This window comes from Carassius carassius, chromosome 24, assembly GCF_963082965.1.
Source record: "Carassius carassius chromosome 24, fCarCar2.1, whole genome shotgun sequence".
NCBI classification, from domain to species: domain Eukaryota; kingdom Metazoa; phylum Chordata; class Actinopteri; order Cypriniformes; family Cyprinidae; genus Carassius; species Carassius carassius.
The window spans coordinates 24,197,873-24,217,915 of NC_081778.1; the positions used below are offsets into that span (position 1 = coordinate 24,197,873).

General features: G+C 35.0%; 1 protein-coding gene across 1 annotated transcript; it reads right to left on the minus strand.

Moving 5' to 3' along the window:
* LOC132103253 (purine nucleoside phosphorylase-like) lies at nucleotides 1–11,510 on the minus strand. The gene is made up of 6 exons (XM_059508205.1): nucleotides 11,363–11,510; nucleotides 8,806–8,978; nucleotides 6,418–6,521; nucleotides 1,705–1,880; nucleotides 1,394–1,584; nucleotides 1–422 (listed from the first exon to the last, which is right to left on the minus strand). The coding sequence occupies exons 1-6, from the start codon at nucleotides 11,383–11,385 to the stop codon at nucleotides 175–177; spliced, it is 915 nt and encodes a 304-aa protein (XP_059364188.1). The 5' UTR covers nucleotides 11,386–11,510; the 3' UTR covers nucleotides 1–174.
* Nucleotides 11,511–20,043: the final 8,533 nt, after the last annotated feature.

Consider the following 20,043-nt stretch of genomic DNA (forward strand, 5'->3'; position numbering starts at 1 on the left):
TCATTTCAAGGGAGATTTATTTACAATGTAAATAAAAGGTACAGTAAGGTCTAACATTGGAAGTGATCAACCATCCAGATAAAAAAGGCTAAGCATAACATGGAGCTTTTAAGATCTGTAGTGTACATTCACATGACTTCCACAGTGCCTTCATTTCAGCTGGACTGATTGAAACTACATGGCATTTGAGTAGATGCTGTTGCTGTTGTTGATGGTCTCCACTTGGTGAGAGCGAGCGATGAAGGTAATGAGCACGTTATGGAGCATCTCAGCTCTCATCTTGCTGATCTGCAGCACCTCCTCGTGATTCACTTTCTCCTCGTGGCTGTAGTCCAGAGAAACCTTGTTAGTTATGAGTGAGAGACCCAGGACCCGCAGTCCGCAATGCTTGGCTACAGTCACCTCAGGAACCGTGCTCATGCCTGAGAGGGCAGCAGGAGGAAAAGAGAAAGAGAAAAAGACTCTTAATTAAATGGCAGTCATCTCTGTTATGGCACAGTAGGTGATTCATTAATAAAGCAGACCGGGTCTGGGTCTCACGTAATACTTAATGAGGACTATTGGGGTCTTGATGGATACACAGGAAGAAGGACCGAAATGGGCCAGTCACTGACCGGTCTAGCCAGGGGGCCCACTTAGCATGTACCCCACGGTGCTGCTGTTTGGTAAACAAATCCCAATTATCTAAGACATCATCCAGCTCACTGAGGGCCAGCAGTGAGTATAGTTTATGCCAATCATATGGTTAAGAGAGTTATTAAGATCACTGATTAACCTAATCACATTGATTGAAGTGGGTTACTCTGGCCCTTCAGGTGGGCCTAACCTCCATTAGTTAACATTGCAGGTCCCCTCTGCTAATATGGCACATTATTATTAACCAGCTATAATTTTCATGAAATACCAATTAAAGGAGAAGCACTACACACAGATAAGAAAAAAGCAAGTTAAACACTCCAACTCCTCAGAGAGAGGACATCTGATACAGCAATGAAGAACTCAGTATACACTGCTCTGATTCATTTATTTATTGTACATACTACTATAGAATTTACTGATTTATATATGAAATTTTAGTTTCTGTAATTGTTTTTTTTGTGCTTTTGTCATTTTATTTCTTAATTTCTTTATTTACTTATTTCAGTTATTGAATTATTAGGCACATTGTCTAATTAAATTTCAATTAAATAAAAATGCTTAGTAAAATGTTAATTTAGATAACAATAACAACACTGCATCACACTGCAGCGGAAGTGTTTCAGTCTATTTCATTTAGTCTATTGTATGCAGTAAAGTAATCAAATTAAAACAATTAACACACAATCCTGTTTCTCTTAAAAAAAAATTATGTGTTTTTGCCACTTTTTTCCTTGTGTACTGTGATTGTCCATACCAACAGAGTCGCTCCCCAAGATGTGTAGCATGCGTGCCTCAGCGATGGTCTCAAAGTTTGGTCCACTAACCATACAGTAGACACCCTCACGCACAAAATTAGAGTAGCCCAGCTCAGCAGTGATGTCCAAAACAAGTTTCCTCAGGTCTTTGCTGTATGCGTCAGACATGCTAGGAAACCGGATCCCAAATCTGAGGAAGAGATTGAAAAAAATGCACCATCTTTTCCATAAAACGGAAAATAGTACTGTCAAATATTTCACACTTTTATTCACATTTTATTCTGCCGTTTTCTGTCCCTTATCTGCATACCGTTCATCATTGGGTCCACACAGTGGGTGCTGTCCAGCAAACCCTGGCAAGTTGATATGGTCTTTAATAACCATGATGTCTCCCACTTTGAAATCCTGACAAAGACCTCCCGAGGCATTTGTCACAGCAATAGTCTCCACACCCATCAGTTTAAAGATCCGCACAGGGAACGTGACCTGGAAAAATTCCCACAGAAAATACAAGATGTTACTTACAGCACAGAACGTCTCTGACTAAACCATCAAATTATTAAATTAATGATTCTTAATAAGCCATTGCCTCTCAGGTTCAGACATATTTAATGGAATATATGGAAGACAAAGATGTAAAAATAGCAGGTATGTGCGGTTTCTGTATCTTCTCAAATTTGGACAAGAAAAGAATCAAAAGTACAGAAATAAAGCAAAACAAGGGGCCAACACGGGGCCATTGACAAGATGAACCAAGCAGTCACCATGGGGCACCAACATCTGAAGGGGTCGCCAATGAGCATCCAAAGGGTTAGTTAACCCAGAATTAAAATTTTGTCATCATTTACTCATTCTCAAGTTATTCCAAACCCTTATGCGATTCTGTTCTGTTGGCAGCAAAGATATTTTGAAAAGTTTTGTCCAGGAATATTTTGAATAATCGTGTCATTATTCATGAATATACTAGAAATATTATTTAAATTTTGACTTAGTTCACATAATGAATGAATGAATGTGGGTTGTTTTATTAGTTCTTAAATATATTAATCTAATTGACTTCAAAATGTATTTACTTCTCAGTTAGGATCTCAATTATGGTGCCAAAATGGTCTTAAATGTCCCTGGACCAACATTTATTTATATACATGACATTTGTTTGTAACAATATATATATATATATATATATATATATATATATATATATATATATATATATATATAATATATATATATATATATATATATATATATATATATATGTATATATATATATGTATATATATATATATGTATATATATATATATATATGTATATATATATATATATGTATATATATATATATATGTATATATTTATATGTATATATATATATATATATATGTATATATATATATATATATATGTATATATATATATATATGTATATATATATATGTATATATATATATATATATATATATATATATATATATATATATATAGATATAGATAGATATATATATAGATATATTGTTATTATTATTATTTTTTTTTTTTGACTGGAAAAATGGCAGAAGACCATGTGGATATGACAACATGCACAGGCCTAATTGTACAATGGGTTTTCACGGTGTCTCATAGTTGTAGGCAGGTATTAAATAAGCTTTGGTGATTCTAAATGGGATAGATATAGGATTGTAAAGCAGGGAGCCATTAAGGGAGGTGTCAGTGCAGGCAGGGGATGAATAATGAACTTGCGGGCTCAGTACAGCTCAGCTCAATAGGGATGTCACAGTCTGTCAGCCTGCTCTCCAGCTGATGAACCAGGGAGGACATCCGGGGCTGCCTCGAGCAGCACGACCCATTACAGCTATACACAGATGGGTCACCGGGGTGGACCTAGGAAAATACGCCCCAATTTGATACCCTCTAAATCAAAGCTGACTTCTTTGCGGAACTCTCAGAGATCAGATCGCTTCAGTCTTTAACTCTCCTGGAAGAATTGGTCTAGGTGTTGCATTATAGGTCTATAGATGGTCCGTTGATTACCTGTCACCAGCAGCTTGATAAATGTGCACTATTAAGGAGTAATGAAAATATGTCTATAAGACAATTTTGTTTCTTGGCACTGTGTCATGAATTGGCATACATTTCAATTTCATACAGACAAGAAGGGAGGAATTCACTAAGAATGAATTGCGCTCGCTCACTGATAGCATCTGTAGTCATTTAGCACTAGATTCATTGATTTATGCACATTAGATATGAGAAAATTACAGAAATTCTATTATGCCTGATTTCTGCAAGCAATGTAAATTGTGCCAAAATAGTGCTTAAATAAATAGCAATCCGACAATCGAAATAATCACCGTCTGTTTAAACTGAACATGGTTTAGTGAAAAATAAGCAAGAATATTTCACAATCATACATTATTAAATAAATAAATATACACATTGTGTACACATTAAATATTGATGAGTTGAAATTATTAATTTTTTTACTTGTATAACTGAAATTCTTTTAACTTACACTGCATTTTTAGAACGAGACATGAGAGATGAGACCCGATTGTGACGTTTAAATATGTGTCTGCGTTTTTTACAGTTTGGGTCAACGTCCCCTTAACAGTTTAAACAAGCCCTCTAAATGCATCTGAACACCATAAAGCTGCTTTACTTGCTGCAGAGAAACAGAGGTCATTTAAAGACCTAAACAAGCTCCACTGTCCAATTACCCTCCACGGCACATCTCTCCATAACAAAGAGATCACTGAAGCAAGCCATAATAACTGTTTGTGTTACCAAGGGCAAATGTGAAAGCAAGTTAAACTGTAAATGAAATGAGTCGGGTGCACTTTTAGGGCACAGGGAGTTGGCATAGATTTGCACAGTGACTCACAGATATGAGTCAGCTAAAGGGAAATGAACAGTGGACTGAAGGTACATTTACAAACAAGCTGTCACAGTTTGACAAAGGATTGAATAACCAGATTGGTCGAGCTCCTGCTTATTATATGAGGAGCTTCAAAATTTCAGCTTTTGCGCAAACAAGATGTGGGGGCTTGTTTGAACGAGCCGTTTTAGGAGCGTGTGGACAAGTCTTAACTTTTATAAAGAATATTTCTTTGGATTTGACACTTTAGTCTTTGCAACTTTACAGATCTTCTTTATGCACAAAGAGCTTGAAACACTCCAAAGAGAAAGGAAAAACTGAAATCGCATCATAATTTCTAACAATAAATACATACAATTTTTTTTAAAATGAATAAACGAATATTACAAAAGCTCATAACAAAATTGCTAAAGACTGAAGTATATATTAAATATAATTAGTAACTATGGGAAGTCATGGCCTAATGGTTAGAGAGTCGGACTCACAATCGAAGGGTTGTGAGTTTGAGTCTTGGGCCGGCAGGAATTGTAGGTGGGGGGAGTGCATGTACAGTGCTCTCTCCACCTTCAATACCACGACTTAGGTGCCCTTGAGCAAGGCACTGAACCCCCAAGTGCTCCCCGGGCGCCGCAGCATAAATGGCTGCCCACTGCTCCGGGTGCGTGTTCACTGCTGTGTGTGTGCACTTTGGATGGGTTAAAAGCAGAGCACGAATTCTGAGTATGGGTCACCATATTTGGCCATATGTCACTTTCACTTTTCACTTTCACTATATAAAATATAATAACTGGGAATATGAAAGATAAAGCTAATTCAAAATATGAATAAACATATAAATAGTTCTAAAATGCATATTATTATTAGCATCAAGCTAAATTCATAACCTTTCAATACTTTACTTTTAGGATCCCAATTAAAAAAAAATATTTGGCAGGTTCGTCCACACAATATTTGTCTTTTTAAATGCAAAAAGTCAATTAAAAACGCATGTACTTGTCAGACAAATGTTAGGAAGTTGCACTAGCAATGCTAATTAGTTATTTATTAATGGGTGAAAATATAACAAAAAACACTATTTTCAACATTTGCCTGTTAAGATCTGAGAATCACTAAGTGTATTCTTGCATCCTGTTTAGGACGGGTAATGGGATGCAGTGTCAGTGTGTTTTATGTGCCACAGCTATTAAGACATTAAATACAAAATAGTGTTTTGAAAGGCTGGAGTTTGCTAATACAGGGTGTTTATGGATTTAATGCCCTAGCAGCATATTACCAGTGTAAAGCTCTTGACTGGCTGTAGAGGGCATGTGGCCATGACAACTGATTGTAATGCATTGTCTCATGTTGACAGGGCTGCAATTACAGTGCCAGTCCCACCCCAGGGCAAGAGATTGTAGATTCCTCTGTAATTCATTAAAAAATGGCTTTCTGGCCCCATTTGCAACAGATAAATTATTCCCCTGGACAGACTTTGATGGAGAGAAAGCCAAGAACTCACATAATTCATGCTGCTTAGTTGAACTCTGGTGTATATTAACATGGAAAACCGGTAAATTAACCAAGACTTTCAACTGATTTGAAAATGTATTCACAATTAATATAATAATTTTCATTGTTAACATGCTAAGGAATGCAGTTCCTTTTTAAATGAAAACAAAACAGAAAATAAGGTCCGCGGTTGGTTAAAATGGATTACAAGTAAACTGAATGTTGTCAATGAACTGCTTTGATATGAGATTGACAGCAGCAGTGTTCAGATAATTTCTTCTTCGCACCTGCATTCTCAGCATTCAGCCTCTGTATTCATGTGGTGTGGCTCCTGATTGTGACAGATAAAGTTAATCGCCCATACACAACTCTTTTCTGTTTTTACAAATAGGCGCAGTTTACAATAAGTTCACTTGTCCTTGAGGTGATTCAAAGAGAAGCTAGGCCGCTTCTTGAAACATACGGCACAATATGTTGAGACACCGATGCCCCCAAAATGGGGTTTGTGAAATAGATTTTACTTCAAGTAAAGAAGCCACTGAGTTTGTAAGCATTATAAATGGATGCATCTTAGAAGCCTATCATAAGGCAAGATAAGGTTGAACAGTCGAAGCTGTGGAATTACCTGCAACAGAGGCATCAAACCATTTATTGGAGCTCACCTTACACAATGAGTAACCCTCGTAGAGATGAAACCTTCCTTGCATAAAGACACATGACTTGCCTTTGATTTGACCAAACACCAGGCACCCTTCATGACCAGGAACTATCCATAAAAATACAAACATATGGTAAATATGGTATAAACCAATATATGCAATACATATGGTAAAAAAACAATATAAATTGTATATACTATATTTTATGTACAATTGTATTACAGGTATTTGTATGATAAAATATATAAAAATTGTAATTGAAGTACATGATTAAGTCCTAAGATACCACCATGAGGAAAAAATGTCATGACACGAATACCAAGTAACACTAATACATTTAATCTGTAAATATTTCCCCTTGACACTTTTATATTGATTTGCTTTATGGCATCATGTGATGTATGAAGCAGTTTGATGATAAAATGCACTGTATTGGGCTCTAAAGCTGTCTTTACCTGATTAAGAACCTGCTGCTGTAAAGTATTTAGTCTTTGCTGTCTCCCTAATATATTGCGTCTACCTAAGGGGTTATTCATCTAATGCATAACCTCTCTGTAATAAGTAAATACAGGGTCAGATGCTGCCATTGATAACAGAAGCCATCTAATCCTTTTCTATAATGTAACGTTAAATGACTAATGACTGATCCCAAGCCTCAGAGATCCTGCTGGCTTGGCTGTATTTCAAAGTTCATTAATTTGCATTTGCATGTTCACTTTGCTCATTCAACATCGGAAAAGTTGATATCTGCTGCTTTGGGATGACTGCTCATGTCATCAAGGATGGCATTAGTGTGACTGATTGAGTATCATTAGTGTGCAAACAGGTGGAGCAAACATTTTCTACATTGATGAGCAAATAGGGGGCTGCAGTTTGTTAGTGGCTTCACAAACTTACTTTGACATGGAAATAAGCCAACTGAGACAAGTCAATTGGAGCTTATGTAAATATAACCTTGAATTTTGGATGATGAGATGTTTTTGGCCCTAAAACCTGCAGCGTAATGAGGTTCTACTGGAATAATGGCTCTGTTTTTCCAGGGACCGATTCCTCTTTTCTTGCATGAGCATTGACGAATGACTCTGAGAAAAAAAAAACTTACTCAGAGAGGTAGGTTATTACAATCCCCGTGAAATTTATTTCCTGCAACAATGTAAAAAGGAATGAGCAAATGAACATTTCAGTGCATGCTGCCTGAAAAATAAATGAGTTTAATGAGAAAAGTTCTGAGTGAAATATCTAAATTTGGTTTAATGAGAAATAAGTAAAGTATCTATCTATCTATCTATCTATCTATCTATCTATCTATCTATCTATCTATCTATCTATCTATCTATCTATCTATCTATCTATCTATCCATCCATCCATCCATCCATCCATCCATCCATCCATCCATCCATCCATCCATCCATCCATCCAATCCATCCATCCAATCCATCCATCCATCTATCTATATAATATATAATTCTAATATAATCACGTTAAAATGCTATTTTTTTAAACTGTTGCAGTTACACATGGGTATATATTTGTCACTACATGTCACTACATAAGTTAATTTGTTGATAGGCCACAGTTTCAAGAATTTAAGTTTTTACATCTATATGGTGTATAGTGACACTAAAGTGATTTGATTTTGATTTGACAATTGGTGATTTATATGAATGATGCAATGTGCAATGTGAAGAATTTATTATTTAAAAAATGAGCACTGAGCACAAAGCATCCATAGTTCTCATTATTCAACCTGTCAGTCATTTCTCTGTTGGTCTTCATAAACCAGCTAATTTAAATTATGAAGTGGATTAGAAAAAGGACAACACAAATGGATTCTAAGACCCTTATTATGCTTTCCCTTAATTACAAGTGCTCTTATTCTTCAGCCATCATTCAAGTACACACACACACACACACCTACTACAGGTGGTGCAAATATCATGTGATTCTTCAGAATGCTTCTCAAGATTATTCACCTCGCTGTATAAATATTTAAACCTGTCCAAGACATCATAGTATGAACTCCCTGTGGCAGATATTAGAGCCTATTTTTGCTCCAGTCATGATATTTTATTCATAGGCAGTAGTTATTCATTTTATAGCTCACATTAGCAGGAGCTGGACATAATTTGTTAACCATACAATACAATGAGGGACAGATAAAAAACCTCTTGCTTTCAGATTCGCTCCCTGCATGAGCAACAACTCCTGTATCAGCTAGCGGCTTTTTTAATGGCCCAACATGCTGACTGAAATGACCACACTGTGTAAATTAACAACTACAACAAAAAACAAGAAAGAAAGAAAGAAAGAAAGAAAGAAAGAAAGAAAATTGAAATTGGTGTAAACCGTTCCTCCAGTTCGGCTCTGATACGTTTCCATGGATCAATTACCTGTGCTGACGGGGAAATTAGGAATGTCCTCATAGCGGAAGGTCTGTTTATTTGAGACACTGTCTGCGAGAAGTCCCAGTCCAGAGCCGCACACGATAGCTATCTTTGGTCTGTGTCTCGTCCGGCTCAGCAGCCATTCTGTAGTCAGTTTGCAGTCATCAAAGGAACAGCAGCTGAGTCAAGAGAAAGAAAGAATGATGGTCAGATATATTAGAACAGGTCACATTGATAACTGCTCAAATTATGTCAGATAAGAGGCTAAGTGGCAATATAGAGTCTTCTGATTATTAGTCAGTGCTAACAATGAGAAACATGACAATCTTTCAAACTGCAAACTCAACATCACAATAAATTCAAAGCATCAAGATAATCAATTATTAACTGGTTTATTTTTAAATGTTAACACAAAAAACAATATATTCATATTGTATTCATATTATATTTAATTTGTGGAATCCCAGATCATTTGAAAACAATATATTTGTTAATGTTGTTTTTAGAATAAATAAATAAATATTCATTAGAACAAGATACAAATCAAAGTTTACTTTAATAGCATTGAATAATATTAATATTAAAATATGATACTTTTTTAAAGATCATTATTTTGTGTATTTAATGTAACAGAATATGCTGACATGCTTTAATGTTAGAAAAACACATAATTTTTCAAATACTATACATTATTGTAGGTCCTCTATGCCACAGCTCTCTCACAAACTTCGTTTTCTACAAAGTCCCTTTTTCCGACAAGTGCAGTCTGCTCTAATTGGCCAACTGACCCAGTGCATTGTGATTGGCTGATCACCACAAGCACTTGTCGGAAATGTAACACCCCTTTTCATAACCGCGAGCTTCATCTTTCAAAATAAATGTAAAGACAGTTAATATCCTTAGTTTTACTATCAGTTCAAGCCCGAAAGGGGAACAGAGTCATGTGACAGACACAGTGATGAAGCTTGTATGTGTTTGCAGTACACAAGCCTCGGATTGGTAAGACATCTGATTCCACTGTGAGTGACCTTGTCTCTTTCTTTCTCTCTCTCTCTCTCTCTCTCAATCACACACACACATGAGCTCTCACACACCCACACACACACACAACGCGCAAAACTTAGCATTTGAACATTCAATAGCAAATACTTAAACTAATAATAATTCATACTTACAGTAGCTGAATCAGAAGTGCCAGATTGTCTTAGCAAAGTCAGAATTACCTCCTCTCCTAAGTTCACGAAACGGTCATCCATAAAATGGGTTGCTGTTTTCTTGTAAAGATTCCTAAATGCATCTACTTTAGGAAAGCCAAATAAAGTGCTTTTGCCTAGATACACACAGCATCTCCCTGACATTGCTGCTTCAACACTAACTGCGGTTTCTGAAATCACGCCTTTTTTCTTTGTGTGACCATTTTGGCAGCATTACGCAAATATTTCCACATAGTGACGTAGACATGTGGGGGCGTGCTTGAATGAGCTGTTTTAGGGGGGCGTGGCAGAGTCTTAACTTTGATAAAGAATATCTGTTTGCGTTTGAGACTTTAGTCTTTGCAACTTAACATATCTTCTTTATGCACCAAGAGCTTGTAACACTCCAAAGAGAACGAAATAATTTAAATCACATCATATGACCCCTTTAAGATCTTATGAATTAAGTTTGTTTCATGTTCCTTAAGCATATATTTCTTTCCCTTAAGCATAAATTTGACAAAATGTAATTATTTAATTTAATTATTTTTCCTTGTTTTTCTTTAAGTATAATAAAAGAAAAAAATAAATATATATTTACTGGAAAACAAGAAAAATACAGATTAATAATAATAATAATTATTATTATTCTTTTATATAAAAAAATAGGATTTGTGATCAGATATCAGTACACAATACAGAAGTACAGAAAAGACCTTCACATTAATATATAAACAATGAAGCTCTACTTTGACAGCTCAAAATAACTGTACTGTAGAAGACCACATCATTTTTATTATGTCTCAAGATTTCCAGTCAGTTATGAAAATCTAATGCCATATAAATCACACCGGAAATTAACTAATATGAATGAAACCTCAGAGACTCTATTGATATTTGAAAATTGGCTGGTTGCAAAAATCTGAAAATATAAACCTGACATAATGTGGTTGAATAGATACAGCTGAATAAGTAAAAGCTAAGAAGACAGTGCATGAAAATGCAAATAGTGGAAACATTCAGAGTTTCTGAATGGAGTTTTGAAGAGTCCAAAATGCAAATTTACAGCATGCAATTTTCAAGGCTCCATGTAATTTGCATCTCATTTAAAGATAATTCTGCTCAATATTGTGACTCAGCTGTGTTTGTCAGGCCTGATATATTTTTATTGACCATTACAGATTTGATTAAATGCATAAGAGATCTAAGATAACAGCTGTGAATTAAAATTACATTATCTATACTGACTCTTTTAGCTCAGTAAACAGTAAATGTAAAAATACTTTTTCATCTGTAAAGTTTTAAATAATAATTGCTTTATACATTGACCTTTATGTAAATTATAACAATGACATAAAACTAAAATTTACCATGAGTTTTCCTTGGTGTGCATGATCTCAGTCAAAGGTAGTCACTGGCTGATAGCACCTGGAAAATGGGAAAACGTGTGTACTTGTCTTATCAGAACAGATAAGAGAGAGAAAAAGAGAGAGACAGAATAACCTCTCAAAGGACTTTAAGGTCTTGTCTCATTGGCTGCGTAAAATTTATAGTGGGAAATCTCCATATTTGTCTAAGAAATTATATGACTCCCCTTTGAAACTTTACCTTCAGACACACACACACAAAAATAAGAATACATTTCCCAGTAAATTTTCAATTTCTGCTACATCAATAGAATTACATTTTCCATTTTAAATCAATAGAATAGATTTTTTTTCCCAATGAATTGTCAAATATTTTGCTTTGTAGAAGCTGTACAATGACCATAGCTTGAAAAAAATAATGAAAACACATTGTCTACCCACACCAGTCAATAAGACTGTTAGAAGGGGCAGAGTGACTTATAGTATGGTAAATAGGAAACATGTTTACATGTTTGTGCACTTTGCTGAGCTGTGCCATTACTGAATACATAATAGCTTAGAGCCTCAGGGTCCATTATAAATCGCCAATGCTTTTATACTGGCTTGGAAAAGGATTGGCACACTCAGTACTGGAGCAGTGCAACTCGAAATCTTAATACACTGATGCATTTACAGCAGTGTCTGAGACATCATTTCTACACAGAGATATTGAGCTGATAACTTACTGTAATACAGAAAATAACCTAATCTGAATATTATATCAGAAAGCACAGTTAAGCAAAATACCTAACTTGTTTTTCACAAAATTACTAAATAATGACTGTTTTTGTAAATGTATTTACAGCTCAGTATCATGGCTCTTTTTTGTGCCAGGGGTCCAAGGTAGTTCTTGTCAATGAGTAACATACCCAGATGTTAAATTATGTAACAGTTAAATGATGTCCTCATCACACATAGCATAGACTGACCACAGGGACAGAAAAGTGATTACTCATTTATTCTACTTCACTGAGTTCAGATGGTTCAAATGTTATCTTGCTCTTTGTCAAGAATATTTCCAGCTGAAAACAAACATAGGAAACGGAACCGATCGGTGTGAGCTTAGCATACACACATAAGCTAACTATTAACCGAACTCTGTTAGCAAGGTCAACTCACTAGCAAGTGAACTCAAGTTTAAACTCACAATTGTGAGAAACAAATTCCCAATTACCTTTTTTTTAATATTTGTATTCCATTGCAGGAATAAACTTCCGTAAAATAGGGTTAAAAACAGTTGTTTTAAAAGTAAATAGTATTTCAATATTTTTATCAAATGTCTTGGTGAGTATAAGACTATCTCTCTGTTGATTGATATGGTCAGATTTGTCAAGCAAACACAGTCTGACCCTCTGTGTTGCTATTCGGCTGGAGGCCCTGTGGGGAGGATGGGTGAGACTGGTCGTGACCGTTTGTCCAGACGTACAGTATGCCAGCTGTCTCACCAACATGTGCTTTTACCAACCCAAACAAGCTTCTACCAACCCAACAGGAGAAGGGAGTGTGAGCATGAAGTCAAGGTAAATGAATGCATAACTGTGTATGTTATGTGTTGCACGTGTGTGTGTGTTGTGTAAAGGATGATAGTTTTAATTAAAATTAAGTCTCTTTTGAACATTGCGTAATATTGTGCTACATGAGTGCATTCATTTGCGCTCACAGAAGAAAGTAATACAGGTTTGGAACAACATGAACTTGAGTAACCGATGACAGAACTTATTGAGGTGAATTATTCTTTATCCTTTGTCCTTTTTATCTGCTGGGCAGCCCTGGCTGATGTCAAGTCTGAAACCTCTAGACCGTCCTTACTGATTTTTCCACATAAAAAAGCAATTTGTAACTTAAGATAACTAGACTAATAATGACAGTTTACTAAGTGTCAATACTATCTTACTTTTGAATCAATATTTGATCATTGTTGAATTCTCTCTCCATTCCTCCTTCCTCCACCTCTCCTCAGACCGTGGTGCTTGTTTAACTGCAAAAATATTGACTTGTTTCTCTGGTTGGGCATTTTAAATCAATAATATTTCGGCTTTTCACTCACATTGTATTTAGATCTTCTGCCAATATAGCACATCCTGAAATCAAGGCCACAGTGTGGGCACATGCAAAATCAGATATTGAATAAAAAACAAATATGAGTAAAAGTCAAATTTCCTTTGTTCTCCATAGATTAATCATCAAGAAGTTTCTTTACCAATGAACTTGACAAATCACTCGATCACTTTCAATAGAGCAAACTGCTGATGCAAACGGGGAAGCACATATCCAGATCCATAATTCTGTGCATCACATCAGGAATTTCTCAGCTGAGAGCTCAGGACTAATCATTTATTAATAATGATCTTACAGCCATTGTGAGACTGTACATGATTCTGATATTATTTATTACTCATTTAAAAATGTGGACATTTTCTATAGATCTTAGTCAAATTCTGACACGAATGAAAAAGAAGCTGTGGGTTAAAATACAGTGTTTTCAATGGATTATACTGTTGTTTAACAACACACCGATTGTTCAGCTGATGAAACGTCTTTCAGAAAAGAAATTTCATTAGACAAGAGCTCCACAAAGAAGTTTCAAAGTTTTGAGTTGTGAAAATGATGTGCCATTTGTAAAGACCATAAGATTACCTCCACATCTTTGTTTTCATCCGCACAAAATTCAAAATGGCATCTAACCTGATTAGGTTTATATCAACAATAACAACAAAAAATAATAAAATAAATGCATGGAACCTTTACATTTACATCATAAATTAGATTGAAAATAGCCTGTAATATTAATTTAATGTAGAATCTAAAAAAAATCTTATCGTGATTAAACCAGAAAAATTTTAAATAAACGAACAAAAACTATTTTTAAAGTTTGGGCTCATAAAAATTAGATCACCCGCAAACAGAGGTGGAAAGTAACGAATTACATTTACTCGCGTTACTGTAATTGAGTAGCTTTTTTGTGTACTAATACTTTTTAAAGTAATTTTTTAAATCTGTAATTGTACTTTTACTTAAGTATATTTTGTTTGAAGTATTGTACTTCGCTACATTTTAAAACACATTAATTACTGAGTAAAAAAAATTAAAAAAAAAAAAAAAAATCGCTCCCTGGAAACTACGTCAGTAAATTATGGGGAGGGCAAACTGGCGCTAAAATCACAAGAAAGATGCAGACGGACAAAACAGGCGTTAGTGGTGCAGACACCGCTGAAAACGAAACCCCGTCATATTCTGAAGTTGAACTCGAAGGAAATGAAGTGAACCCCTGGCCATATGTATGCTCTATTATGCAGTGTAAGCTGTACTTGCCTAGGAAGACCAAACTAGCAGCTTATAAAATCTCGACAAGACATCAACCATTCGCAAGAATGTAGAGGTAAGCTAAATAATTGCATCGTTGCATTGGTGGTTAAAATGAAGCTTTGACATTTTAGCAAGAGGTTTTGCACAAATTAGCTAAAAAGACCGTGGTGAGGAGTGTGCTATTTTTGTTTGAATGATGTGCGCGCGCATTTATAGTGCGTTCTTTCACTGTGTGATTCAGTCTCCTAAAATGCATTTAGAATGATCACAAAATTGAAGATATAGGGGCAGAAAATTCACATATTTATATAATTTCATATATTAAATCAAAATCACACAAAGAATGCCATCGTTTCCTCCAAAAATCATCATGAATATATACATACATATATATATATATATATATATATATATATATATATATATATATATATATATATATATATATATAACAGTTCAGTAAACAAGTTAATTAAGAGACTTGCGTTTTAGACACCATATTGCCTTTTTTAGCTCTATTTCTACAACAGAAAATAATTCCAAACACAGCCACCAAAGCACAGTTTTGCGTCTCTGAGCAACGTGACAGTATTTCGTTCCTGAATGAATCAACCGTTTAAATGATTCGGTTCAATCGCAATGACTCACTTATTAACAGTGACTTGCTGACACATACTGGCCATTTTAATTTCACATTTAAAGTATCTTTTGATTTTTTTAAATAATTAATTTCTTATCATTTCAAATGAGTATTCAACATTTTATGTCTTGTATATCAAAACATTATTCATGCATTTGTAACTGCAGGTTAAATGCATTCTTGTCCTGCACTAAACAGTGTAATACATCTAAATGCCACTTCCAATGAATCTTCTTCATTTCCTCTGCATTAAAAGATGAGTTTGTTGATACTGATTTGCCTGGTAACAGCCCAAATGTTTTATTATTCTAAATAACTGATTCCTTTAATTAAAAACAACTAGTTTGAGATTAATAGACCTATCCCAGGGGTGTCAAACTCAGTTCCTGGAGGGCCGTAGCCCTGCAGAGTTTAGTTCTAACCCTGCTCCAGCACACATATCATGTAGTTTTCAAATAAACCTAAATGATTAGATTAGCTGGATCAGGTGTGTTTAATTAGGGTTATATCTAAACTGTGCAGGACTGTGGCCCTCCAGGAAGTGAGTTTGACACTCTTGTCCTGTCCCATTTTGACTCCCTCCCACTGTTAAAATGTAACTAAGTAATTTTTACTCTGAGTAAAGTTTAAATGAGCTACTTTTTACTTTTACTTGAGTAGATTTTTAGACTGGTACTTTTACTTGTACTTAAGTAAAATTTCATTAATGTAATGGTACTTTTACTTGAGTAGAATATTTTTGTACTCTTTCCACCTCTGCCCGCAAAGCAGTTATTTTAAATTAAATGATCACAGATAATAGTTTTGATGTACTCTGCTTGACTGAAACCTTGCTAAAACCAAATAATTATATTGGTCTAAATGAGTCTACTCCACCATGCTTATACTGTTTTAAGCATTCACATAATGCATCTCATAATTTGACTACGTCTTGTATTAATTTTTCCGAAATTTAATTTTAAGTTGCTTTGCAATGATTTGTATCGTAAAAGTGCTTTACAAATAAACTTGAATTGAATTGAATTGAATTGTACCTGTCTCAAATATTGCAATCTACTGCTAGGACTGAAATCCTTGATGCCAAGAGAGCAGTTTTGCATAGTCAATGGTTATGTGAGAGGAGAAGGAATCAGATTGTGAATTTGTCATTTCATTACTGTCTGCCTTATGCACATACACACAAATGCACGCACACACACCAGCCTGATCTCAGCACACACAAACAAAGAAGTGCTTGAGAACAGCAACTCAAAACATCAATCATGGAAACATATTTATACCACTCGAACGCTAGACACCCATTTTTTGTGACACAGGAAATGTCTTGTGTAATGTCATAGAACACATTTTCCCCAAGAATGCTTAATGTTCCTTGAATTGATTTTTCTTCTGGTAAATCAGACAGGGAAATAGGGAAATTACTTTTTGACAAGTTACATGTGAAACACCACTTTCTATTAATCTCTGATTACATTCAGTTGCAAATGAATTCAGATGTTCACCTCATCTCATCCAGTTTAAACATTTTTATTGCAATTAAAATTTAATAGGGCTACTGCGGTCTACCAAATTATATTTTACAATAAGTACTATAAATATTAGCTTATTTTTTTCATAGTTATAGGGAATTTGTTGTGTTTGATTCCTTTTACTATGCTGTAAATAAGTTTGGTAAATGGGAATTTGGGCACTGGCAAGGGTCTTGATCCATGAATTATATGTTTGTCATGAAACTTATTTGTCAAATCTGTCAAAAAGCACCTCACCATCATGAAATATGCATGAGAGTGAAGAAAACATGATTACATTTCCAGTAAGTGAAAGCTTGGTAGTTACGTTTCTGTGGGGTTTAGGGAAAGGTCATTTTAATGAACTGACAACAAAACAGCCCTATAAATCCTTACAAGTATTAAGAAATAATAGTATTTTAGAGATCTGTCTTAAGGTTTTCTGAAGAAAATGTGAGTGGTTCTCGCCAAGTTCTTCTGAGTGGTTGTTAGGGTGTTGCTAAGGTATTCTGAGTAGCCTAATTGATAGGACTTTGCTAGAATGTCAAAAGTCTTAAAAATGTTAATGTGAATTGGAACTCAAAGTGTAAAGGCATGCAATGAAAGTTCCCCCTTTTGTCTAAATGTATTTTATAGAAATTATTTGTGAACAGGTAATCAGTATTGTTTTTTTTATTTATGTTCTGACCTTGTTATGTTTCAGAATATTGAATATTTTATCAGGATGTAACTGTACCTTCTGGTTCATCTCCATCTTTGAGTGCAATGTACCTCAAAATCCATCAACTACTAATGCATAGAAGCAAGTCCCCGCTTTAAATTTTTTGATAATCTGTTACACTTGGATGTACGTCATAGTAATACGGAATGGAAGATGTGTTACTACTTCTGTTTTATAGTGACTTTAAGATTTACAAGAGCTTTCTCCTGCAAGTGCTTCTTCTCATTGGCAGTTTTATAACATTAGCCTTCAAATAAGAGGAATAAAATGTCAGGATGTAATAAGAAAACAGTGTTTGGGTGTCCCATACTGAGCTCACTTGCTAAAAACAGTTGGCATTATCCCATGTTTTTATCTCCATAGGAAGGAAAATATATAAAAATGTTGTTTTGAACTTCACTGTGATGATTTCCTCTGGGTTTTGGGTGATGCTTAAAAAGAGGGTTATTACTGTTGCTAATGGATTGTTTCTAGAGGAGCTACTGTTGAATATGTGAATGAGATAATTTCCCTTCTTCGTCCTACAGAGCAGGGGTCACCAAACTCGGTCCTGGAGGGCCGTGTCCTGCAGTTTTTAGCTCCAACCCTAATCAAAAACACCTGAACCAGCTTATCAAGTTCTTACTAGGTATGGTGTAGTTATGAATGTAGAATGTTTGAACCACTGTCCATGATCTACTAACTAGGGGATGGAAACATTGAATTTAACAGTCTTATTATGATATGAACACTTAGTTTCTGAGAATCCTCTTTTTCTCATAAAGAGATATTCTGGGGATATATATATATATATATATATATATATATATATACATATACAAAATGTTGCTTCTAGGCAGTTATTAGGTATTGCTCGTTTTATACAATCAATGTGTCTCATTCTGAGCTCAACAGGAGGTTTGAAATACAGTAAAGGAAAAGTGATTGCAACAATCACAGGTTAAAGACCAGATGTGACTGCAGAGATCTTTTTAACCGAAAAATGTATTTCCCATCATTTTCTTGGTGGCAGATGGTTTTGGCATGCCTCAGGGATATTTGTACCACAGATGAGCATCACCTCCAACTGAAAGATGAGAGAATGCTCATTGTGGAGATGAAAGGGTTAGATTTTGAGTGTTGTCTGAGGATATCATTGGAGGGATGACAGTTCAGTGATGGGAGAATAGACGATCAAGCCTTCCTCATCTTGCTACCTGTTATCTGTCGCTGGTGTGTCATGAAAACAAGTACTTCCATAATCTCTCTTCAGGGATTCCTCACTACAAATTACCTCCCTCTGCAACAGATCTGTACAGGGACATGTTTTTTACCTTTTCATTGTCCATATGGCTGTAAACCTGAAAGGAAATCCCTGAGGCGGCAAATCATCAATTATATTCTCATGATATGACCATTATGAGAAATGACCAATAAGATGTCAAGCTAGAAACATACATCAGATGGTCAGATGTGTGTGACAGGTTACAAATTGTGAAAAACATGGTTCTTTTTCGGTCAGTGGTCTGGTGGTAGAAAGATTATATAAATGCGTAATAAAGATAATGGCCTTAGAGTCCTATATTTCACAATATTATGTCACAAACCGATGAGGGCTAGTTGTCATAGAGAATTTTTTGTTCTTAGGAGAAGGGAATATTTTGCATCAGGTTGGGGTCATATTCTATTGACACTTTAAATGTTATACTAAGTTTTTTTTTTTGTTACATTTTAGATTTTTTTGCTTTTTAAATAATCTTGTCTTTAAGAATTATTTTACTGCTTAAATTTTGCTGAAAAGCTCATAATAGTCTGTCCCAGGTTCCGTACAAGCTCAATCAACAGCATTTGTGGCATAATGTTGATTACTGCAAAAAATTATTTCGACTTATGCCTTTTTGGTAAAAAAAAAAGAAAAAGAAAAAGAAAAGAAAAAAGCTATAGTCATATTCTATAAAGAAAATGACATATACTGTATTAAACCCACACTGAGAATATTCACTGGTGTAGCATTGTGGTCTCCACTTCATAGGTCGTGAATATGGGCCTTTTTGGGGTTTTTTTCAGTAAAAATAGTAGTATTTTATACCCAGTATAAATAACTGATATAAATGTAAGGGAAATCAGAGAATATTGGGTCCTAAAAACAAAAGCAAGTAATTTTGGTTCAAGCTTTTTCAAAAGGAAGTCCCTGCAGGCAGCTGAGGCACATGTCGCCTTTTTGTGCTTTTGACCTGAGAGAAATCGAGAAATGTCAATCCTCTAATGCCTGACAAGTTGAGAAAGGTTAATGGTCATGTATTTTGGGAACATGATTCATTCTGTTTCACCTTATATGAATGAGAGACTCACGTGGTTTTGCATATCTTTGAATTCATTAGAGCCCATTAGCGACAGGGCTTGTTATAGGCTGATCCATTGCTATATTCAGGATGTGGGGGGCTTTTGTTCTTCAAATGCCAAACGCTTAACGAGTGTGCACCACGGCTAC

Bases quoted from the DNA above. Each gene is read 5' to 3' on its own strand.
- LOC132103253 (XM_059508205.1), bottom strand. From the start codon at position 11,385: ATGCACACCAAGGAAAACTCATG. The intron at 1,585-1,704 runs GTATGCAGATAA...TCTCTTCCTCAG, and splicing joins TGTGGACCCAATGATGAACG to ATTTGGGATCCGGTTTCCTA. The intron at 423-1,393 runs GTATGGACAATC...CTGCCCTCTCAG, and splicing joins CTTGGGGAGCGACTCTGTTG to GCATGAGCACGGTTCCTGAG.